At 40.4% G+C, this 25218-nt stretch overlaps 1 protein-coding gene across 1 annotated transcript in view; it reads right to left on the bottom strand.

Annotated features, from left to right (window-relative positions):
- Positions 1-25218, bottom strand: part of nyap2a (neuronal tyrosine-phosphorylated phosphoinositide-3-kinase adaptor 2a) — a 144492-nt gene that overhangs the window by 15066 nt on the left and 104208 nt on the right. Inside the window, exons 5-6 of the mRNA XM_069897881.1 lie at positions 17646-17867; positions 14721-14824 (exon numbers count right to left, since the gene is read on the bottom strand). Of these exons, the coding sequence (XP_069753982.1) occupies positions 14721-14824; positions 17646-17867 (326 nt within the window). The remainder of the gene's footprint in view (positions 1-14720; positions 14825-17645; positions 17868-25218) is intronic.

The following is a 25218-nucleotide window of genomic DNA, read 5'->3' as shown; positions in this document are numbered from 1 at the left end:
TCGGTTGCTAGTTTAATTAAAAGATGCTTGATGCAATAAATAACCCAACCAGTTCACTTGTAACTTTGAGGGAAGGGAGCCCATCATCTTAGCCTATGTAGAATTGCACCTATATTTTGGAGCCGACGATACAATTTTCCCCAATTTGGATGTCAACACACCTAAGGATGGACATTGTGACCACTCCTGCAATACAAGACAATTAAAAAAAAACCTTTTATTAAGGATTAAAATATAATTCCACATGTTGAGATCAGTAAAATTTAGGTAAGCTCTGCCTAAAGCCCTCAAAAATGTACCTGGGGTTGTAGATCAATGCATGTAATTGGGCGGCATAGGGTCGTGGGCCGAAAGGGCCAGTTACTTTGTTGTATGTCTAAATGTTTAAAAAAATTGTAAATATGGAATTTAATTATTTTGTATTATAATATTATTAAAAATATCTGAATGCAAGCTAAACATCAAAACTACATTGAAAAACTTTGGTTATGTTTATATCTTTGCTATATAAAGTTCACTGTTTGGCCTGCTGAGTTCTCCAGCCTCGTGTTTTTACTTGAAAAATATTGCTGAGGCTTCTTTGATTCACATGTTTTGGACTTGCCCTAGTTTAGAAAAAAAATTAGAAAAATATTTTTCAAACATTATCAAAGATTCTTAAGGTTAAGTTGGAACCTTGCCCTTTAATTGCTCTTTTCAGATCATTTCAAGATGATGATGTTTTATCGACTTCAACTCAAAACTGAATTTTATCTTTTACTTTCTTTGATAGCCAGACGTGCAATTTTGATCGCATGAAAGATAACACCACCTACGCATGCACGATGGTTAAGTGATGTTATGTCTTGTTTAAGTTTAGAAAAAATTAGATATTCCATTAAAGATTCAAATACTAATTTCCTAAAGACAAGGGTCTCTTTTATGGACCATGACCATAATCTAAAGTTTTAGGCTGGGGGGGTTATAACCTTTGATGCTGTGCTGTCTATTGCCAGATTGTTGTCACTTGATGCCCACGTTATTTTTTTCCCAGTCTTGTATAGTGGTAGGGGTTTTGAATTAATGGGGGTGGTTTTTTCTTTTTCTTGTAATATGTATTTCAATATATAATTGTGCTGTTTAATTTTTGGATTATTTCAAGTGTTTAAAAATATCTTAAAGAGAAAAATATTCAGTTTTTTTACTGTAGGATATTGATTGCAGGGAGAGCGTGAAGCTGAATATGGTGCTACCTTTCACTTGATCATCAGATGGCTTCTCCTTTCTGCGTGCTTTGCAGCGATCATGGCAGCAGTTGATTTGTTTTCCATGGTTCAGTTTGGAGGGCAGATAAAACATTTAAAGCTGGACACTCTTGAGTGGAAAGGTAACAAAGAGGGATTTGCAGTTAAATAGCACTTGATCTCATCCTCAGGATATTTCAAAGTGTGTCAGAGTCACACAGCAGGGAAACAGGCCCTCAAGCCCAACCTGCCTGCACTGACCAAGATGTCCCCTCCACACTAGTCCCAACTGCCTGCATTTGGCCCTTTACTCTCTAAGCCTATCCTTGCCATAAAAGTAATGTTACTTTTGGAATATTGTCATGGGAAAGTGGTGCAAACAATTTGTATTCAACAAGCTCCACTAATGTGACAAGTTAAGTTGCCATAAAGACATATCGTATGGACATTGACCCACTGATTATGTGCAAGCTGTCAACTAGCCATTTACAGTAATCCTGCATTAATCACATTTTATTCTCCCCACATTCTCATCAGTTCTTCTGGGATTATACCACTATATATATACACACACAGAGCAATTTATGGTGGCCAATTAACCTATCAATGGCATATCTTTCGGATGAGGGAGGAAACTGCAGCACCTGGAGGTAACACGTGCAGACACAGGGAGAATCTCCAGCCAGACAGCACCAGAGATCAGGATTGAACCCAGCTTCTTGAAGCTGTGAGGCATCAGCCACACAAACCGGACCACCATGAGCCCCTCATTGGTTTTGATGGTGTTGGTTTGGAAGGGATTTATTGACCAGGATACGAGGGGATATCTAAACTCATCTTTGAATAGCTTTACCCAGCCTTTTACATTAACCTGAATGAGTATCAGGTGAACTTATCTGAGGGGAAGAACCACTAGCAATCTACCACCCCTGCAAAGTGCGATGCATTCTTAGATTTTTTTTTGTTGGGATTTTGGATTTTGGATTGTCACTCAAAACCTCCAACAAGCTGTATTTTATGGGTAAATTACCTTGGATGAATTACTATGGAAACTCAAGCTGGTACAAAGGGTGGCATTTGTTCTACATGCTTCTGCTATCATTTACCACTGCAACAGTGAAGGAGTTTGCGCTCCTCCTCATAAATGTCAAGCTCACTGACGTTCAAATCCTTATGGCATGAGGGGTGGAGTGTAAACTTCCTGTAGTTTCCCACCAATTATACATAGAATTATGGCGACTGGCACTAAGGCTGGGCCTGATTTAGTATCTCTATTCATTCCAAGTGGGAGAAAGCAAAGTGGTAATTTACATTTTTTGAATTGATCAAAATAATCTAAACATATTTCATAATTTTACTTACCTTGAAATCTTTCCCTTAGTGCTCGCTCTCTCTCTCTCTCTCTCTCTCTTTCTTCCTTCCCCTCCTCCCTTTTCCCTCTGACTCATTTCACAAAGCTGAAATCAATTCTCACCTTTCCTCTTATCATATCCAATTAACAGCTTTTGTTGGTCTGGACTCCTCTCCTTGCCATTTTTCAGTCTTTATTCTCACATCTTCCTGTTCTTTGGTCAGGCCCGAAACGTTGGTTAATATATCTTTACCTCCTGTGGACGCTGAGTTCCTCCAGCTATACTGTGTATTTTTACATTCATAATTTTACTGTGATTTATTAAATTCTCCTAATCTTCGATTTCGCTTGATTACTTAATTAGTCTTTGAATGATTGTAAGCAGTATAGATAATCACAAATATTCAACTGTTTGACAGCTTGGCCTCCCATTTCACCAGATGCATCGGTTTAGTATTTCTTTGGATTTTTTAATTGGAAGGCTCTGCACTCCAATCAGGCAGCACTGTTTCCTTGAAGAAGTGGCATTGAAGGATCTGCTCAAGTTAAGAGCAGATTATTTTAGTTAGTGAATAGCGAGTGTTGTTAGTGAACCATTCCAAGCAAATCCCAGTGTTCACATTATGAATTTATGTCAGAAGTGAGTCCTTTTGATTTGATTAAGTATCTGAATTCTATCCTTACATAACATGGCATGGTGAAGCAAGCAGTTTTAGAAAATGCCATCATTTTCAATAACCGTGTAAATCAGGACTGATTATTAAAAAAAATAGGTGTTTCCGCCAAGTAATGGGAAAATGGAGGCTGCAATCCAGAAATAGACAACCTCTTGCTGTTGTTAAATTGCTCTTGAGGCACCCAGAGATAACTGGGCACAGACTGGGGAGCAATCATGTACAAACTTTGTCTAAATGGTTTGAATTCAAAATAGTCCAAGGAACAGGAGAGGATGAAATAAAATCGCAATGTTGACACTTTGCATGAAATCTGGAAGCATTTAACTAATCATTGCTATGAAGATAAAAGGTAGATGTCACATAGATGTCTACCTGATTATGGAGATGTCATGACTTTCTTCAGGTAATTGTGGTGGATGTAATTCTTTGATGAGACACCAAGATTAATGCATGACCATACTGGACAGAATGTATCTGTAAACAATCAAGTTATGGTTTAGGAAGCCAAGAAAAAGCATGCATCACTCAATTACAAATTAAACCATGATCAGATTCAATGACCCGGAAGAATCTAGGTACCGTGATGTGTGTGTGCTCAGTTTAAGCATTGCATGCAGGCTTTAACTCGTATACTATATTTCCCACCAATTATCCTTTCTTACATGTGGGATGCAGTGTTAGCTGTCACGCTAATAAAACAAGGCATGACCTTTCTGTGAGCTCAGTGTTTGAAATAGTTATATAGTGGAAATTTGAGGGTGATGTTGTTTACATGTGGGCTATATTAACCTGCTGTAATCTGACTATAAATAGTGGAAGCATGGATTTTTACAGAGACTGGTAATATTCATCAGGGACTTACAGAAAATAAGAGGCCTTTAAAAATCACCAAGTGCTCTGACAATGTTGAGAGAGAAAAACTGCTTTCACATCCAGACAACTCCAGACCAATGCACCATAAAGAGGAGAAAAAGATTTCCTTTGAGATAGCACTCTTCAATAGCCCTAAACTGTTTATGCCAGTGAAGTTACTGGTATGGATAATATAGTTAAACCTGCATGCCTTGTTTAAAATGAATGCACACATATAACACAGGAGAGGTGGCTTGTGGTTGGACATTGTGAAGGGTGAAATGACACGGGAGAGAATGGTCTGCATGAGTTTGTGGATCTTGATGGAGGAAGGAAGGAGAAGGAAAGATCTTCCATCCATAGAACGCTGGACATGTTCAGAAGTTAGCAAGAGTAGAGAGCTGTGGAGGATAATAACAGCCAAGCAGCAACGAGCTGTATGCAGTACTGTGAGAAATTCTGTGGTCAAGGTCAGCAGTGTCATATACTATATCACACTAGTTGCCGCTCTGGTCTCCATTAATTCTCAAATTATTGTCCTTATCACTCACCTATCTACAAACTTGACACATGCCAATCGCTCGTACGATCTACCATATCTTCACTCACTGAGCATGGCTGCATTCTCCCAGCCTACACACATTGCCCAATGTTTAATCAAAACTTCCATGTTACCCAGACCTTGTATATTTTACATTTGGGTATATATTCTACCCTCTCTCCGAAGACTAGCAGCAATTAACCATGAATTGATTGGTTCTTGTCTTGACTGAGAAAGTCGAGTGCTGAGGCTATGTCCAGAAGTGTGTGACACCCTTGAATGAAGCTGTCCAATAATAGCCCCTTTCACACTTGCATCCCAATAAATTGGCAATTCAGTGTCCCGGGATAGGAATGGGGATTTGGCCTTTCACACTAGACCACTCCTAACCGGGACACTGAACGCTTTCACACTTGCAAGGGTTTATCCCTGGCATTTGGTCTGTTCGACCTTTAATTGGAAGTGCCTGCAATGTTGCTGCCTGTTTCACACTTCCCTCATCTCAACGCCGTGGATTGTACTAGGGGGTTGAGGCTGGTAATCCCTGGCATGAGATGATGTCATCTGATGCCAGTGTTGAGCAGATTTTGCTTTCACACTTGCCACTTTAAAGGGCGGTTGGTGTTCGATTCCTGGGATCACTGACAAGTGTGAAAGGGGCTAATGTCTTTAGTACGCAGATGCTGTTCCTTACCAACTTCCCACATCTTTCACTACTAACTTCCAATTTGCCAGAGAGTGCAAAAAGAGTAATGAATGAAGAGAAACTATGCTTGGATTTCACACTTGCAAACACTATTGAGCCACAGAATCATACAGTATAGAACGAGCCTTTCGGCTCAACTTGGATACGCCAAACAAGTTGTCATTCTCCTCAGTGTTTTAATTCAGGTGTTTCCCTGCTTTTTACTCACACCTTAATAAGGGCTCAGGCCAAGAATATCACTTGTATATCTTTACCTCCTATGGACGCCGCAAGACCTGCTGAGTTCCTCCAGCATTTCTGCATTCTGGTCTAGTCCTGTTTGCCTATCAGCTCCGATATTCACTCTGATATAATTAAACAACAAGACCAAGCTGGGATCTGCTCCTGGTGAGGTATTGGTCATGAGGGATCTTTAGCCAGCATGGGGATAAATGATAATGCAAAATCTAACTTGCCAGATGATAACACACGCATGGGTTTTGATGCAAAATACTCAGGAGGAACTTAATGGAAATAGAACCATAGAATGCTACAGCACAGAAAGCAGGCCATTTAGCCCTTTTAGTCTGTGCCAACCATTATTTCACTAGTCCCACTGACCTGCTCCCAGTCCATAACCCTCCACACCTCTCCCATCCATTCATCTATCCAATCTATTCTTAGAACTCAAGATCAAGTCTGCATTCACCACATCAGATGGCAGCTCATTCCATACTTCCACGACTCTCTGAGTGAAGAACTTCCCCCTCATGTTCCCCCTTTCAGCTTAAAACTATGACTTCTTGTATTTATCTCCCCCCATTTAAGAGGAAAAAACCTACTCACATCCACTCTGTCTATACCTCTCATAATCTTGTAAACTTCTATCAAATCACCCCTCATTCTTCTTCGCTCCAAGGAATAAAGTCCTAACCTGTTTAATCTTTCAGTGTAACTTAACTCCTGAAGACCCAGCAACATCCTAGTAAATCTCCTCTGTACTCTTTCAATCTTATTGATCACCTTCCTGAAGTTTGGCGATCAGAACTGCTCACAATATTTCAAGTTTGGCCTCACCAATGTCTTAAATGACGTCAATATAGCATCCCAACTCCTATACTCAATACTTTGATTTATAAAGGCTAGGATGCCATAATGGCCACAGAAGATAATGAATAGACAGACACAATGAAATTCTCTGTTTGCCAGGTCAGCCAGAAATTTGTGATGTGAGAATCCAGTGTCAAATTGGCACAGAACCTTGAACCTATTTTCTCAACAATGAAGTGATGAACAATTCTATTCACACACTCGTGAAGTCAAAATGCAGTCAAACTTGCACTTCAGTAAGATAGGGTGAGCCCACATGCAATGATAACTCAGAAGGAGATATTTATGGCTATTGGTTACAGCATGCAGGATTATCAGTGAGCTACAGCAGTCTCCAACAGATTGAACTTCTGGCATGGTGGATTTTCCCCGGTTTCCTTCCACCATTTGGGGTGTAGGTTAATTGGTGTAAATTGAACCTTTCCCTGCCTTTTTCTCACAGAATGGCAGCAGGTTTTAACGATTATCATTCCCTCTCAGCCAGCCAGTGTGGATTGCTGTTGCCTTGTCCAGGTACTGTAGACCACATCTGAACTTTCGAGGCCAGAACCTTCTGCAGATTGGCCTTCATTGGCTTCATGTTTCCTTTACCCAAAGTCAGCAAACTTCTACCAGCCACACTGAATGCACTGGAGTACTACTACACAGGAACAGCAATATATACAAAGATACATGAATGCTAGGCACCAAGGGACTATACAAAGTTTGATATCTTGATTTTTGGATGGAATATGGGAGGATTTCATTCAGAATTTGACTGGAATTTTTTGTTATGTTGCGCTATGAAAACCGGCGATGGTTGGTTGCAAGGTGTGGGACTGTCGATGAATGGTTAACAATGTTGTACTTTGATGAGTTCTTCAGAGAAAACCTGTAGGGAGAGGAGGTGCCAATGTTTCATGGTTGCTGGTCCTTTGTGTCCCACTTTGTGGTTGGGCGCCAATTGCATGGCTTCATGGTGGTGAGGCTGTACAACATTGTTTTAATTTGTTCATGGGAATTGGATGAAACTGGAAAGGGCAGCTTTTATTGTCTATCCCTATTTGCTAACCCACAATGAGGACCAACACATTGGCGTATTGAGCGTCAGACCTGCCACAGATGACAATGTCCTTTCCTAAAAAATACTTGGAAATCAACTTGCTCAGTATGATAATTCAGGATTTTCATTGAAGCTTTGTTATAAAGACACACCAATTAATGCAATGAGCTCAAACTATTTAGGTAGTGGATCCATCATCATAATTATTGCACTGTGTTTAAGACTTAAGACCGATTGAATCAAAAGTGCCACGATTAATGTAGTGGTTCGCGCAATGTCTTTACAGCGCCAGCGATCGGGACTGGGGTTTGAATCCCACACTGTCTGTAAGGAGTTTGTATGTTCTCCCTGTGTCTGCGTGGATTTTCCCCGGTTTCCTTCCACCATTTGGGGTGTAGGTTAATTGGTGTAAATTGGGCAGCACGGACTTGTGGGCTGAAATGGCTTGTTACCATGCTGTATGTCTAATTTTAAAGGACTTTGCACATTTTACTTCAAGGTATGTCATCTGCTATAATTGTCTAGTTGTTTCTGTGTCCCTTCACCAATCGGAATCTCAAAGCAAAAGCATTCATATTCATACCAGCAATGATAACTGGAAGGGTGGGAAGGGAAGGATGACTGCTGATCAAAGGAAAATTGACAAATGTTGTGACACCAGGGGAGCCTGGTGTGAGGTGTCCACGAAAGCAGTGGAACCTAGCTCAGTAAATATATTTAAAACAAGGTTGGATAGATTTTTACATGGAAGGGGAATTAAGGTATATGGGGAAAAGGCAAGAACTTGCAGATGAACTATCATTTGATCAGCTATGATCTCTGAATGGTGGAGCAAGATCAATGGGCCAGATGGCCTACTCCTGCTCCTATTTCTTAAATTCTTATGAATGGTGGGTGAGATGTGGAGACATTTGTTTGTGGAGGTCATGAGGAGCCTCGGTGACTCGGAGTGGGGTTAGTATCAGACCTTGCGAGATGTATCTTTGGGAGTTGAGGCAGGGGACAAAGTGCGAAGGGGATGGTGTGATCATGTGTTGATCTTTTCTGGGATGGGGTGTTTTTGAAAATTGAGGAGAGGGGATAGTAGTATGGAGCTGATGTCCATGATTCTTTGGGGTCATTCCATGCAATAGAAGAGGTAGAAGATTTAGAGGGGATCCAAGAAAGAATCCTTTCCCCTAAAGGGTAGTTGGAATAACAATAATTAAGAATTAAGGTTGAGCTTAGAAGCACAGGGGCCAAGTGCTGGAAGGAGGGATTAGTGTCGATGGGTTCTCGAAAGTTGACATGCATGGCTATCTGAAGGTTTTCCATACTGTATGAATTGATGACCACACTTAGAATTTTGTGTTCAGTTTTTGTCATCTCATAATAGGAAGGACGTGAAGGCTATAGATAGGGTGCAGAGGAGATTTACCAGGACGTTGCCTGGATTGGGAAAAATTCCTTACGCGGCAAGGTTAGCAGAGCTCGAGGTTTTCTCTTTGGAGCGAAGAAGAATGAGAGGTGACTTGATAGAGGTCTACAAGATTATGAGAGGCAGAGATAAGGTGGAGACCCAGCATCTTTTCCCCTGGGTAAGAATAGCAAACCCCAGGAGACATCTGTACAAAGTGAGAGGAGGAAAGTTTAAGGGAGATGTCAGGGATGTTTTTTATACAGAGATGTAGGAGCTTGTGGGGTGGTGGTAGAAGCTGGACCAATAGGGACATTTAAAAGACTCTTAAGCACATGGCTGAAAGAAAAATAAAGGGTTATGAAGTAGGGAGGAATTAGTATTTTTTTTGTAGGTATATAGAGCATGGGCTGAGGGGGTTTGTACTGTGCTGTAGTTTTCTATGTATATGAGAGCCATTTCCAGGCTAGTGTTCATCAAACATAGTTGTTCTGGGAGTAGCCACGTGAAATGTGCCAGATAGCCTTGTGTTGAATGCTTTCATCCCACGTGTGTAATTGAAATGTGCACCGTAGGCATGAGCCATGTCGTCAGTTGATGGGATTTCTTGATTTAGTCAGCCATTGGTGTTCCATAATAACCCAAATGCAGCAAAGCAGATTTTCATCGGACAAAGCCTTCTGCAAGAGTTGATCTCAGAACAATGTGATTAAATTGGGTGTGCAATGTTCCAAGAGGAACTTTGCACAATGTGTGATGATTATCAGATCTGTGCAAGAATAGAACACAATTAGATGAACCTGAGCAAATTTCTGGCCCTGTGTTAAATGTACCATTCATCTTGTCACTTACCAATCGATTTGAATCCAGTCGCACAGAAGGAAAACAGCATTGGGTCACCTAACTTCTTTAATCCAAACTTATTTAATTTAAATTCCTGACTTGCCATGTGTGTGATTGAAGTTTATGACCCCAGGTGAATGGTCCTGGTCTCAATAACTTAACAACCACATTTACATCACTGCACATCTTGGCCACCGTGCTCTGAAATTGTCTCAGGTGGCTCCAAAACAATCCCCAAAACAAAAACCTTGCTTCAAAGCATTTATTTGTCATGTTATGTGCCAGATGGGTTTTATTTTATGCATGCTGCCCACATTTGTAGAAAATGTGAATGAGTTTCCCTGGATGTTGGGTCAGCTATGGATGTGCCATTAAGGCTCAAATACTGCAAACAGATCAGGTGTTCACAGGACAAAGTCTTCATTGCCAAGACTTCACCCCCAATCACTGAGCATATTGTATAGTCAGACAAAGGAAAGCTGGAGGCACTCAGCAGACCAAGCAGCATCCCTGGAGAGAAGTGGACAGTCAATATTTCAGGTTGGGATCCTTTCCTGGGACTCTCGACTTTCGGATCTGGATCCTTTTTACTGGTTACTGTGTGCAGCTGTCAGGCCATTACATTCTGCTTCTCACGTTCCTTTTATTGAAGTAACTGCAATTTGATTTCACATCAGGCTTGGTGCTACTGAACAGGAATGAATTTCGAGGCAAATAACTGCCACTAGGCACTGCTTAGCCTTACACTTTTCGTTGTGGAAGAAGGCTGTATGACCCATGACACTCATCCAATGGCAACCAGCTCAACGGGGAAACTTTAAATCCTCATCATGCTCTGCTCATCTGGTTGTCTGGTAGAACTGAGTGACACTCCTCTCAGAATAGACAGGGCTAATAGGCCACAGCAAATTAGAAAAGCTGCAACCAAATCCAACCAGGAGGAATCTAATGAGGAAAAAAGTCATTCCCATGGTTAACTTGCAGCAACTTTTAACTGTAGTCCTTGCTCTGCACTGAGGTTGTGGTTGTGCCAACCACGAGCATGAGATTTAAGAGTGGGCATCTTTATTGTCACTGAGTTAATTCAAAACATCAATCAATGGAATTTTGGATATTTTTGCAAATTGGGGTAATGCAGGAAAATGGAGTTGAGGTAGATCAGCCATGATCTTGATGAGTGGCTGATATGAGTGGATTTTGATTTAACTACAGATGAGTCCATTTTTGTTTATCACTGAAGAAAATAGGTCTCTTTAGCTGCATTTCTTTTCTGTAGTCTGCCTACTTGTTCTCTCAAACAGGCTGTACTACAAAGGAAATCCCTATTATATTCATGCCTGAGAACAAGTGGTTTGTACAGTGCCTCTCTATGCCTTTCAACAGAGTGAAACACAAAAGTCTGATTGTAGTAAAAACACAGAGATGCTGGAAGAACTCAGCCAGTCTTGCAGCGTCCGTAGGAGGTAAAGATATACAGTTAAACCTCATTAGAATGTGGTAGTCGGGGTTCAAGATTTCGTACTGCATTACAGCTGAGTGGCAGAACAGATGCATATATGTCATGATTCAGGAAGCAGGAAAACAGAATACTCTGACTCAACCCTATAATAAGATCTTTCTCTCTTTGGCTTGGCTTCGCGGACGAATATTTATGGAGGGGTAATGTCTACATCAGCTGCAGGCTCGTTTGTTGCTGATAAGTCCAATGCGGGACAGGCAGACACGGTTGCAGCGGTTGCAGGGGAAAATTGGTGGGTTGGGGTTAGGTGTTGGGTTTTTCCTCCCTTGTCTTTTGTCAGTGAGGTGGGCTCTGCGGTCTTCTTCAAAGGAGGTTGCTGCCCACCGAACTGTGAGGCGCCAAGATGCACGGTTGGAGGTGATATCAGCCCACTGGCGGTGGTCAATGTGGCAGGCACCAAGATATTTCTTTAGGCAGTCCTTGTACCTCTTCTTTGGTGCACCTCTGACACGATGGCCAGTGGAGAGCTCACCATATAACACGATCTTGGGAAGGCGATGGTCCTCCATTCTGGAGACGTGACCTACCCAGCGCAGTTGGATCTTCAGCAGCGTGGATTCGATGCTGTCGGCCTCTGCCATCTCGAGTACTTCGATGTTAGGGATGAAGTCGCTCCAATGAACGTTGAGGATGGAGCGGAGACAACGCTGGTGGAAGCGTTCTAGGAGTCGTAGGTGGTGCCGGTAGAGGACCCATGATTCGGAGCCGAACAGGAGTGTGGGTATGACAACGGCTCTGTATACGCTATTCTTTGTGAGGTTTTTCAGTTGGTTGTTTTTCCAGACTTTAAACACCACATATTAACATACACATCTTGTAAATGAGTCATTTTTGAGTTTGTGGCTGTTAGACACAGACACCTGCGCTATAAGCGTTTCCGCGGATTAACGAATTGCGTTCCAACGAGGTTTCACTGTATTACCGACGTGGCCTGAACCCTTCCTCAGGGAATGAGTGAAAAAGAGAGACAGGCATGTATATTCAAGGGCTTGGGAAACAAGGAAAGAATGAGAGGGGGAGGAGTACAGACTAACAGACAAACGGTGTTAATTGGAGGTGATAAGAAGAGAGGCGAGAATTACTTTTGGCTCTGTGAAATCCATCTTATCTGCCCCTCATAATTTTATAGACATTTATAAGGTCACCCTTCAGCTTCTTCAATCGAAAGAAAACTGTCCCAGCCTATCCAATCTCTGCTTATCATTCAAACTCTTCAGTATCGCACACAAGCCCTGAGAGTTTAAAGGGTGAAAAGGATCTGGCATGTCAATGAGGGCACAGCAATGAGGAAAAGTGGACCATCAGGTTTTCCAAACAAAGGGAGAGCAGAGTTTTACTGTCTATGGGTTTAATGATAAGAATGGCATTTCATGTACACTGCCATGCATCTTTAAGAGGGAGCGTTAGCTGAAGAGACCTTTGCAGTGATGTCAAACCGTCATTAAATGATGATTGAAGCCATGGTCTGTCTGCTTTGCATATTTCCACAGCAATGTCAGGTTGGATATATTCATGCCATCATTGATATGGCATCTGGTGTAAACAGACATAGATCATGTGTAGATGACAATCTGGACCTCATCACACTGAAAAATGAGGTCCATCACTCTAGTTTTCTGGCCTATATGCTTAATTGCAAAAGATAATGAAACATTTCAATTTCACTTATTAATCTCATGTAAAGTGGACACTGTTCTTTGCTGAATGTCTTGCTTTTTGTGTGGTAAGAGTACTTGAGTACATCTCTCCTATTTCTCCCACGCTATTCTGCGCCCTTCCGTTCTGATCCGATACAACCTGCCATTCAGCATAAAATGGGTTCTGTTACAGAAACCACTTGATTTCTATTTACATGGAGGTAACCAATTCTTTTTGAGGTTGCATGGTTGTAATAATTATGCAAATAATTATGCAAAGGGACTTCAGAGAAATGGCAAAGAGAACAAAGATTGCAAAATATAATCATGATTTGTGAACAGAGATTTAAGATGACTGAAAATCAGTAATAGGTTTTCAGTATGTCCAAAATTTCAGAGACTTATTAATTCAATGCTGCTCTCGTCCAGGAGCAAGTTTTTTTAAATTGTGTGTAATAATTGCTAAAATGCAAAATTAAATTCCCTCTTAGTGCTTCTTTTAAAAATCATTTTGACTACTTACCATTTCTGGAAATTTCTGGCAGTGTGTGGATCAAGTCAAATATCATCAGGGAGAATATTTTTGGGTTTAAACATCTTCACCTCTGTGAGACTGATCAATGGGTTTAGCAGGATTTTCCTCCAAATTCCAATGACCATTTACCACTGAATGCCTTCCAGTTGCACTCATTAGTACTGGCCATGTTTCTGCCTTTGGTCTCATCATGGTAACATTCAAAAAAATGATTGTGCCTAATCATTGGTGATAAGACTATGAATATCTGATCACGATGGTTCAAGTGTATGTATAGATTCAACTGATCACATCACGAAATAGTGTGCTCGCCGTAGAGAATCAAATGTGGAAATAATATGACAGTACACAGTAAATAAAATATGCTGTAGAAATTTTAACGTGACAGAATCAAGGCACCGTTATGTCATTATTACTTGGGGTCCTGAGTTTTTTTAAACTAATATTTAAGATATGACATTTCAAGTATTGATTTATACACAAGCCAAACTATTTTACTAAATGGATTAATGAAGTTTCCTAAGATTTTTACCAATATTTTTGGGGCAAGAGGCAAGCTCTGAAATTATGATTGCTTTTGTGAGTAAATATCTGGAGCCTCAGTTACAGGATGTGATGTAATAACCACTCATTTTGTAAATCCCACAGAAGACTCCATATTTTTCCCCATTATCTTGGAAAAAACCTTTCCTTGAAAAACCTTTAAGAGGTAGCCCGTCCAAACGTCATTTGCAATGATTTTCAATGCTCCCAACTCCTTTCGTGAAATGTTCTTTGCAGTTTTAATAAAGACAATGTACACAAAATGTGATGTTATCACAAAAAGAACAGACACACAAGAAAACGACCGAGAAACAACAACAAAGATTGACTCCACTAAAAGATGTACAAGTTGGCAACAACACATCACAACACTGCAAGTCTTTATGACGGCACAGTGAATTAAAAAATGTACACCAGCAAAGAGAGATCGGAGACATTTTTTATCAGATTTGTTCATTTTAAAGATACACAAATCTGCTAAAACACATAAAACAATGAAGAAGTCAGAAAATTTATATATTAATGTATGTAGAGTACATATCATTCACAGTCAGATTTTACAGGATGAAAAGTTTTTCTCTTTTAAAAAAGAAAGACTGAAAAATGAGCCACAAAGTGTGTCCTGCCTTTTGAAAACCTACTACTGCCAATGACCGACACCAAGGAAGACAGTGACAAGCTGGCAATAAAATGAAGGACAGAGATGGGATAATTTTTTTGGGCATGTTGAACCATGAGGTCACTCTGGACTGGCTAGCGATGGTACCTGGCTCTGTTGCAACTCGCTGGATTGCCTGAGAGGGGTGATTGATGCAGGAGGCACACCTGAAGTCGAAGCAGATCGGCCCAGTTTGCAGCTCATCTTTGACTCTGTAAAAGTAAAGAAGAGCCAATGAAGAAGCAAATGCTCGCAGGAGTGCATGATGAAAACTTCTTCAGGCTGTTTCTCCTCTCAGTTATGGTTCACTCTTGCTTCCGAGTGAGAAGCTATTTTTTAATCCTATTTAACAGAAGCGCAGAAAACCATTGTAATATAGAAAATTGGAACAGGAGTTGACATCCCACCTTTCAGGTCTGCTCTGTCACTTGTGGCTGACCCTCCAAATTAGTACTCTTTCTGCTTTCTCCCCCATCCAATGATCTGTGCAGACCAAGGATAAACAATCATTTTGGATGAGAGAAAAAAGTGGTAGCATTAATGTGGTTAATGCACATTAGAAATACACAAAACTTTATGAAGACTTCATATCTTCTGATGGAGTCATTGAACTACAGAAAAATCCAAGCATTAGAACAGGTCCTTCAACTCAACACTTTTTACTGTCTGCCACATGACTGGATTAACCTTATTTAGGTGGCAATCAGAAGAAAATCATTCACTGACATTAAAGATTTTGATGCTGACATCACTAAAAGTAATATTTAATGGTACATCCAAATTTGAAATAGTTTTATGGACTTAATGTTTAGCATAAAGAAAAACATAAAACAAATCTATTACCTAAGATAGTGGTTCTCAACCTTTTTCTTTCCACTCACATACCACTTTAAGTAATCCCTTTGCCATTGGTGCTCTAGTAAGGAATTGCTTAAGGTGGTGTGTGAGTGGGAAGGGAAGGTTGAGAATCACTGCTCTAGACTCATTTGTTACTGAAATATTTTGCTTGAGAAAAATTGTCATTGGTCCATTTCCTTTGGCATTATGAAACCGTGCACATAACGAGTCAATTAGGTACGATTAAAACAGTGGTTTTCAAACTTTTTCTTGCCACCCACATAGCACCTTAAGCAATCCCTACTAATCATAGAGCACCTATGGCATACTTAAAATGGTATGTGAGTGGAAAGAAAAAGGTTGAGAACCACTGATCTAAGATATAAAAGCTACCATATATATGTGTGTAATATTCAAATTTTTTGGACCAATTTTTAAGGTAAAAATGTATATGCGTACTACTTTGACCACAGTAAATACCTGAAATACCTGCATCATTCAGGGTTTCAGAAGCTAGGATGGGCAGGTAGGTGGTTGAGCAGCCAGGGCTTTGATGAGAGTCCGTGGGCATGGCGTCAGGAACTCGGATGGGAGGGCAGCCGGAGCATTAAGAGCTTGGATGTGCGGGTGGCTGGGGCCCATGCAAGATTCTGTGCCAGGTTGCCGAGGGCTCTGATGGGCAAGCGGCCATGGCCACTCCAACTTTTACACACAAGATATATGGAAAATACCAGATTTTGGGGGAAAAAATAGGATGCGTCGACTTTACACAATATTGACTATTACACACGCATAAATGTGTGCTTTTATGGTGCAAATTTTGCTAATAATATTTAGTGTAGAATTATGCAGAGTATGTTCACTAAGCCTCTGCCTCCCAGAGGGAAACATTCTTTTGTGTAGAGTTGATCCACACAGTGGTGTCAGAGTTCCATTGACCAGACTTGGCACTAGAAGTAAAAATGCTCATATCTGTCAAGAGGAAAACATTACACAGCATCCCTATTCATGCAACCAAAATGCATAACAAACACTCAAAGGAAGGAATTGATCAGTAATAAACCGCAAATCCTAACCTGTATGAGTTTTCCGAAGATGAAGGTAGTTGTTCATTGAGGATGAAATCAAGTGAACCATATACGTTACTGTGTAGAAGGAGGCTATTTGGTCCACCTAGTCTGTGCAAGCATTTTGTAGAATAAAACCAGTTGGTCCTACATCCCTGCTTTCTCTTTATTATATACAATTATTTCTCTCTCAAATTTATATCCAATTCTCTTTTGATTGAATCGGCTCCCTTGTTTTCACTACTCTACACTTTTGATTCTCTGTAATTTACTGATAGTTTTATTCATCTGGATTATTCCTACTGGTAGGTGACATAAAGAACATTATCAAAAGTGGAATGCCATGCTTGTTGTTCGTTTCAACCCAAAGCAAATGGCTGTTGTCTTTAGCTTCTCTGGGATGTCCATTTTATCCATTATTGCAATATTCAAATTGATCAATACCTTTCCACGTCTTTCCTCAACATTGCATATCCAGGACAATGTACAGAAGTGCTAGAGAAACTCTGGAGGTCAGGAAGTATCTACTCCTCCCCCTTCCCCTTCCTCCCTCTTCACCTCTCCCCTTTTCCCCACCATTTTATTCAGGCATCTACTTGTTTTTCTACTTTCCCATCAAAGGCCTCAGGCCCGAAATATTGACTGCCTTTTACTTCCTATAGATGATGTGTGACCTGCTGAGTTTCTCTGGCACTTTTGTATATTTCACTCAACATTGCAGCTCTCAATATTGAATTACTAGCCTTTCCTATTTGTCTCAGAATGGACAAGGTCTGATGGGTGGCCATTCACCTGTGATATCTCCTCTTTTGCTCTGTCACCAAGGATGCTACCTAATCCTGTTGTTTCAGAGTTGCCATAGCTTTTCTCACCTGCAGCTGACAGTTTCAACAAGTTCTTGTTTTACTTCATTCCATTCCAGACCCTCCCTCTGTTCTCTCCACCCAACCCCTCGCTGCACGTGTTTCCTCTCTTTTCCAGTTGTGACGAAGGATCTTCGATCAGAAATATTGACTTTGATTCACCCTTCACAGATGTGGCTTGATCTTCAGAGTGTTACTGACATCTATATTTGCTTTAGTTGAATGCATATGCCAGTAAACTTTGTGTTTGACAATCATTTAGTTACCTTGACGCATGGTGTCCGAACTGTTATGCCCTGCTAACAGAGTCGGGCTTACTGAGGACCTTCCCATTCGACTTGTCATTGGTGCTGGTGGTCCAGGGCTACCATCCCATTCCTGAGATTTGATTGGTTCCCCTGTAGCACCGTGAGCCCCTTTCTCTTTGCTCTCTGCCTTTGGCAACGGTTCAGAGCTGATACTCCTCCCCTTCAGGTCCTCGCTTGGTTCTGTGAGAAAAAGAGTTAAAGAAAAAAGAATCACTGAATTATCCTAGTTCCTAAAGCAGTGGTTCTCAACCTTCTTTCTTTATGCCATAGGGATTACTTAAAGTGGTATGTGAGTGGAAAGTAAAAGGTTGAGAACCACTGTCCTAAAGTCTGAATCAATGCCAGAATTAGAAATAAGGAGTTGTTTGTGACTCTTCCAAGAGAGTGCATGAGCTAAGAGAAACATTAAAATTAAAGCCCAGTTGATATGGGGTCAAGTCAGCATTTTCAAATTCCAGAAATCTTCAGCTTGGAGACAAGAGTTCATCAGCTGCTATTACACAACATTGCAAGAAGATAACAGGGGGTGGAGAAGAGAAAATCAAGATGTCATATAGTCATACCATATAGAATCAGTTACTTTTCCCATCAAGACCATGCCCATCACTTATTTACATTAATCCCAGTTTTTAATAGGCTCATGTTTGAATGCCATTTTTTTGTTCATGGTAATGGGCACAGCAGCATTTATTTCCAAATTGCTAAGTCAGTTCTGAAGGCAGTTCAATGTCAACTCCATATTCAGCAGACTGAGTGAGACTGGCGGCCATCTTTTGCTGAAAGACTTTAATCAACCTGGCGGATGGTTCATAACAATGTGTAGGAACAAAGGAAGCTGGAGCAAGAATGGGCTGATCAATCCCAAAAGCTGTTCCAATAAAATTGTGGATGATCCAATCTTGGCCTCACAAACATTATCTCATACTCTCCCTCATACTTTAAATCTCTCTCACTTTTGACTTTTAATATATTCAATAACTCTGCTTCTACAGTTTTCTGGAATAGAGAACTCCAAAGATGCATAGCTCTGTGAAAGAAAGAAAAAATCCCCCTCATGTTCATTTTAAATGGGCAAGGTTTTATTCTAAAACTTTCCACCCAAGTTCTAGATACCCCCACATGTGGAGACATCAGCCAGACTGTCAATCTCGCTCAGAATCTTACATGGATCAATAGAACCATGGCTCATTCTTTTGCATTCCAGTGAGTGTAAACCTATATGGTCACCAATAATGATATATTCTTAAAATTTAATTTACAATTTTCAATTTCAACATGGTAGCCGGCCCTTCTAGCCCACAAGAATGTGGTGCCCAAATAAACCACTTAACTTACAAACTTTGTATGTTTTTGGAAGATGGGATGAAACTGGAGCATCCGGAGGAAACCCACGCAGGTCATGTGCTTGGTTCGAACCTGAGTCACTGGCACTGTACTAGAATTGCGCTAACTGCTACACTAGCCATGCCACCAGCATTTACATTTCACATTTATTTATTTGAAGTTAAATTTCCCAAATACTGGCTTGTACACTCTTGAAGTTAGTCGAATGAGAGATGATCTCAAGTTGAAGCAAATAAAATTCTTGCTACATTGACAAAGGAGAATGTTTCCTCTGGCTGAGAGATCTATAACACTGGACACTGAAGATTTTGGCTCCTGAACACTTTTGAGTGTATTTTATATATTTTAGGCTGCTGATCATGCAAATCAAATTAAAAATTTCCTGTCATGTACTCTTTTTTAGACATAACTTATTGTTGTGATTTCTTGTCATATTTTAACAAAACCACGAAGTGCAACGTCTCATTGAAAATTCATTTTCTGCACTCGCACTTGGACGTCTTCCCTGCTGATCTTGGGGCAGTCAGAGACAAACATGATGAAAGGTCTCACCAGGACATTGCAACCATGGAAAAGCGTTATCAGGGCAATTGGAATCCACCGATGCTGGCTGACTATTTTTGGACACTGACACGAGAGGCATCCAATGCTGTGTTCAACAAAAATCAGCGGCAAAACATTTTTAGGTCAGTTGACCTAATGCAATGGGTCAGCATCATTATGCAATTAAACATGCTAAATTCAATATAAATTAATGGAATGTTTCTCCAACTTCCTATGCAATGGAGCAAATCTGAAATGATCTTTCGATTCAGATTGAAGTTGTCTATCATAATCCCCAATTTTTTTCAGGTAGAAAACTTATGAAAACATTTATTGTCTAGTGTCATCAACAGATCACAGCCTCAAAATGTAGCTGGCCATTCATGAGAGAGTTGAGAAAAAATCTTTGAAATAGGGTCATGGAGTTATACAGTTTTACAGCACACAAACAGGCCCTTTGGTTCAACTTATCCATGCTGACTAAATTGTCTACCTAAACTGGTACCATGTGCCTGCACACACTCCATATCCCTGTAAACCTTTCCAATCATGTACTGTACCTGTCTAACTGTCTTTAAATGTTACAGTTGTACTTAGCTCCACCACTTCTTTTGGCAATTTATTCCACTTACCCATCACTCTCTGGGTGAAGGAGGAATCACTCAGGTCTATTAAATATTTTCTCTCTCACTCTGGTTTTACCTCTAGTATTACCTCTAAAACTCTGCAACGTATTGTGGAAGCCTTGGCCTAGTTTAACCTATTAAAATCCAGCACTTTAGATTTATCTGAGTTAAATTGGCCTACAGTCCCAGTTCGTCCAAATTCTGTTGTCATCTCATTTTTAAAATATATTTTATTTATAAATTCAAAACCACAAAAGATTTGTGCATTTTACAGTAATACAAATCCATATCATATACATGTAGTATATATAAGAAAAAGAAAAGAATGAAAGAGAAATAATTTATAAATCTCACACCCTTTAACCCTCTACAAAAAATAAGTGGGTCAAGAGATCTTCAACAGGAGCACTCCTTACTATAAGTCTTCTTCTAATATACAGAGACCTTTAGGAGAAAGGGAATGTCTGAGATTCATTGAAACATTCATATCCACACTTTGTAAATGTGGGCTGCTTATTTTCCAAAATCTATATTTATCTCTTAAATTATAAGTAATTTTCTCAAGTGGTATACAACTCCAGACTTCCACATGCCATCTCTCTATTCCCAAATCTATACCAGAAGTTAGGTAGCAATACATTTTCTAGCTATTGCTAAAGCAATTTGAAGAAACTTCTCTTGATACATATTCAATTTTAATTTAGATTTAACCCCTCTAATATCATAAAATAACACGAGATTCCTGTGGGAATTTAACCCCTATTATTCATTCTAATAAATTACCTATTTCCACCCAAAAAGGAATCTCATTGTTTATGCAAGAGGATTAAGGAGGCTTTTTTTTGATGAGTAGATCAAGACAAAGATCAGTGATTTTTTTAGTTATTAAGGGAATTAAGGGATATAATTGTAGTGTTGGCAGGTTCCATTAAGGTAAAAGGTCAACATTATTTGTGTTGAAGGGATCAGGAGGGATGAATGGCCTGCTCTTGCTTCTGTGTCGCATCCATAAAATCCAGTCATCCTGGTTCACTCTAAATGGAGCATTGAAAAGACTGACCAAACCTTTTCTTCCAGAATAAGTCTTCAGGCTTCTAGACATGAGTAGCCCATGACCACCATGTCACTGTACACTCTGGTACACAAGTTCGAGAAGTCCAAAGTAAAATGAGTAAGTCAGAAAATATCAGCGGAGAGAGAAACAAAATACTGCAGTTGTTATCTCATTCTTTCCCTGCACCCCTTGAAATTTTAAGGTCTCTCAGTTTCCATCCTGAATAGTGTTAGGTCTGCTTTGTTCATGAATGAGTGAGACAAACACCAGGCTGAGTCGAAATCAGGGTTCTTTGTTCTTTATTACCGGATTGTAACACTTGCGACTAAACATGTTAGTCGGAGAATGCATTCTGCCGTTATCAGCAAAATGGTGATTTTTTATACCCTTGGATATGTGCTTAGAACATCATCATATCATTACTTGTCCAATGACTAAAACTGTTGCTATCCTTTCCCTGCTAGCTTCCTGCCTCTCAATCCATCAATGTCTCTCTTATCTTGTAAGTACAAGGATGCATTCACATCTTGTTACAGCCCTGTACAGGGTAACTCCTTACACATTCCCATCTCATGATGTTTTACCTTACAATAGATTCAATGATTCAATGAGTGCCAAGAGTACAATGATCAAAAATGGCGGTGCTGCCGCAGCTGCTACAACAGTAACACTCCGGCCATACGCATGGACCTGGGGAGAGCGGAGACACAGCACCACCCCACAGGGTTCTACTGCCCAGTTCAACCACCGATGGGTCTGTTCAAGCTTTAAATGGCCAGTTAAAGGAGTTAAGATCATGCTAACGCGAGATCTGGGCCCAAGATGGCAGCACCTATGATTGGCAGCCTTCTCAAGGGGTTACAGACTCTGGGGGAGCAGTGGACTGATGCAGGGCACCAGAAAATGAGATCACCCCATTCTCCCTGTTTGAGGAAGAGAACCAGAGGAGACGACCCACGGGGCAGTGGACCAGTGAGGGGCTTTGTGGCTGAAGAACATACAGGTGGCCTGCTGTTGGTGACGTGAGGCGAGGAACCCACGCAGGCTGTGGGCAGCTGGCAACTCTAGTAAAATGACTCGCACCAGGCTGCAGACTGCTGGAGACTGGCTCAATACTGGCTGACGAGGTGTCAGATGTGAGAGGTTGCTGAATGCGCTATAGCCTTTAGGATCCTGTCAGAGGTTCGGATGTGGAGCCTGGGTTGCTGATGTTTTGGACTGGAGTCTGAGGGACTGGATGCTCGATGACTGAACTCTTTCTTTAAGCCCCTTTTACACAGAATTTAAAGGCCAGATTTTATCTGCCTTTTGATCTCTGTGTAAAAAAAATTGAAGGTAGATTGGGTAGTCCAGACTTGCCCGTCTTCGATCCTCCAAGGTGGTGGGGGGGTGGGGGGAACTCTCAACAGTGGAGCGAATTTGACTCACAGCCGGCTTTTGTCAGTTCTGTGTGAACACGCAAACCGGCTTCTTAAGACAGATCATGTCTATGGGAATACAGTGGCTTTGCAGTATAAAAGGAGCTTCTGACTGTAAGGCGCGTGGCAATTTCTGTTGATGGCAAAGCTGTCTACCTTATGGCAGACTAAAGCATATATCATGTAATATTACATCTGTTTTATGGCAATGACAATAAAGAAATCTTGAATCTTTTGACAGGACTGGGAACCTTTGGAAAGATAACAGCCTGGAATTTCCAGAGAAATGAAACACCAGGTGGTTTGGATTCTTGTGCAAACATGCAAGAAAATGTAAGCTCTTAACTTCCTGAGAGGTCCTCACAGGAATCCAGGAGCACAGTGCCAACTTCCTGCAGGTTCCCAGCAGTTATCTTGCTATGGGTTCTGTCAGAATATTCATTTCAACAGAGAGGAAAGACTGCAATTTGTTTTTTGATTAATTGATTACATTTTTTGCAGGAGTCTTCCACTGCATTTAGTGTTTTTATTTTTTAATAATTTATAACATTTCTAACTGTATATATAATTTTAAATCAGTATGAGGCAGCGTTTTGATATTCAAGCTCTTTGAGAGATGGTTTCCAAGGCATGACTGAGCCCTCTATCATGGTAAGTCTGTGGCTTCACCACACCTGACCTCACCAATCACATCTATGCTGGCTTTCTACACCACACACCACCTCACCAAATCACATCCAGGATGGCTTTCAGCACCAACCTACTGCTAGGTTGAGGTGGTCTGATCCTGGTAAGTGCAAATTGGTCAGGATAGGCAAATAAAAGTTGTTCACTTTTTGTGGGGTAACATAAGCCAATAGGTTTTAAACTGGGGCCAAGAAAAGAGAGAGAGAAAAAGAAGGAATGAAATTAAAGACTTGAGGTGAGGTTGAAGGGAGCAATGATTAACATAACAGGAAAAATCAAAGCACACAGGAAAGGCAGTGGAACAAGCATAAAGAGGAATTGTAAATGGGAAAAACAAGCAACAAAGATGCTGCTTTAAAACAATGATTAGGATCAGGAATTGTTTAATTTAATTTGAGTCCCAAACTATGGTTTATTGAAAAGACATAGATTTAAAGTAACAAACAATCTTCTGGAGGAACTCAATGGGTCAAGTGGCATCAGTGGGTGACAGAACAGCCAAAGTTTTGGTTTGAAGTCTTGACGAAGGGGCCTGAGACATGGACAATTTTTTTTCTCCCACTTTTGCTGGTCGATCCACTGAGATCCTCCAGCAGATCGTTACTCCAGATTCAGGCATCTGCAGCCTCCTTTGTGCCTCTTAGAGTTAAAGTAATTGGTATAACCTCCAGGTGGAAATTGAGGAAAAAGTGTCAATTTAAAATGTAAGGAAGTATTTTTTGAGCTTAAGCTGGTATTTATTGGAACATCTTAGGAGCCTGTGGACGGAATGAAAATGTTTGACTGTTGGAAGCTTCTGTTTGGATGTGAAGGCATGTGCATAAATCTGAAGTCTAGAGCTGCAACAAAACATGCACATCAACCACTGATTTAAAACTATGACAATAATCGTGTTATTCATTCATAAGCCAACAAAGTCCAACTGAAACTTGTCAATGCAATAATATTCATCCTTACAATGGAAATGTATTGTTCAGTTCTTAAACCTCAATTGTTTGAAACTAAGTAATATTGGCCCCCAAAAGGGACTGAGTTTTTTAACACGAAATTATCCCTGTGGATACTGGTAGAGAGGACTCAAGGCAAATGACAATCTCTAGTCAAGTGTGATTTGTGTTATTGAATTTGTCATTCTGATGATGACTTCATCACACTATGAAAGAGTTTTTACCAATTACTTAAATCCATGCCTACTTGCAACCACCTCTCAGGAGAGATTTACTGGAATGATTCCAGAGATGAGGGACTTTAGTTATGTAGATAGACTGGAGAACCTTGGAATCGAGATAGCAGAGAAAGGATTTGATAGAGGCATTTAAAATAATGAAGTGTCTAGATGGAATAGATAGAGAAAAAACTATTCCCCTTAACAGAAGGCCATGAAGCAGCGTACATAGAGTGAAGGTGATTGACAAAATAGCCAAATATAATATGAGGAAAAATGCTTTTCGCAGCAAGTGATTAGAATCTGGAATGTCTTGCTGGAAGATATAAGATGCAGATTCAATCATGGATAAGTACGTGATAGGGGAAAAAAAATCACTTTGGGTCTATGTAGCGAGGGCTAGGGGATGGGGGGGGGGGGTTATTGTGGTAGAAAGGGTGGAGGGCAGGACTCACTGAATTGTGGTAACCTGGAAGAAAGCACAGATTCAATGGGAAAATTAGTTTCTTTGTGCACTACATACCTTCTGTATTCATGTTTTCTCCACTGAATATCATCAAGAACACATCCTGCAGAAACATTCCAACTGGGGCAAGTTTTTTACATAGAGAGTGTGGTTGCCTTGAATGCCTTGCCATGCCCTTTTTAATTTTGTCATTAAAATTTGATTGCAATCTTAATAACTTATTATAAA

The sequence above is a fragment of the Narcine bancroftii genome, chromosome 9 (genome assembly GCF_036971445.1).
Source record: "Narcine bancroftii isolate sNarBan1 chromosome 9, sNarBan1.hap1, whole genome shotgun sequence".
NCBI classification, from domain to species: Eukaryota; Metazoa; Chordata; class Chondrichthyes; order Torpediniformes; family Narcinidae; genus Narcine; species Narcine bancroftii.
The sequence above is the reverse complement of the archived record's forward strand: the minus strand, read 5'-3'. Positions and strand labels throughout refer to the sequence as shown.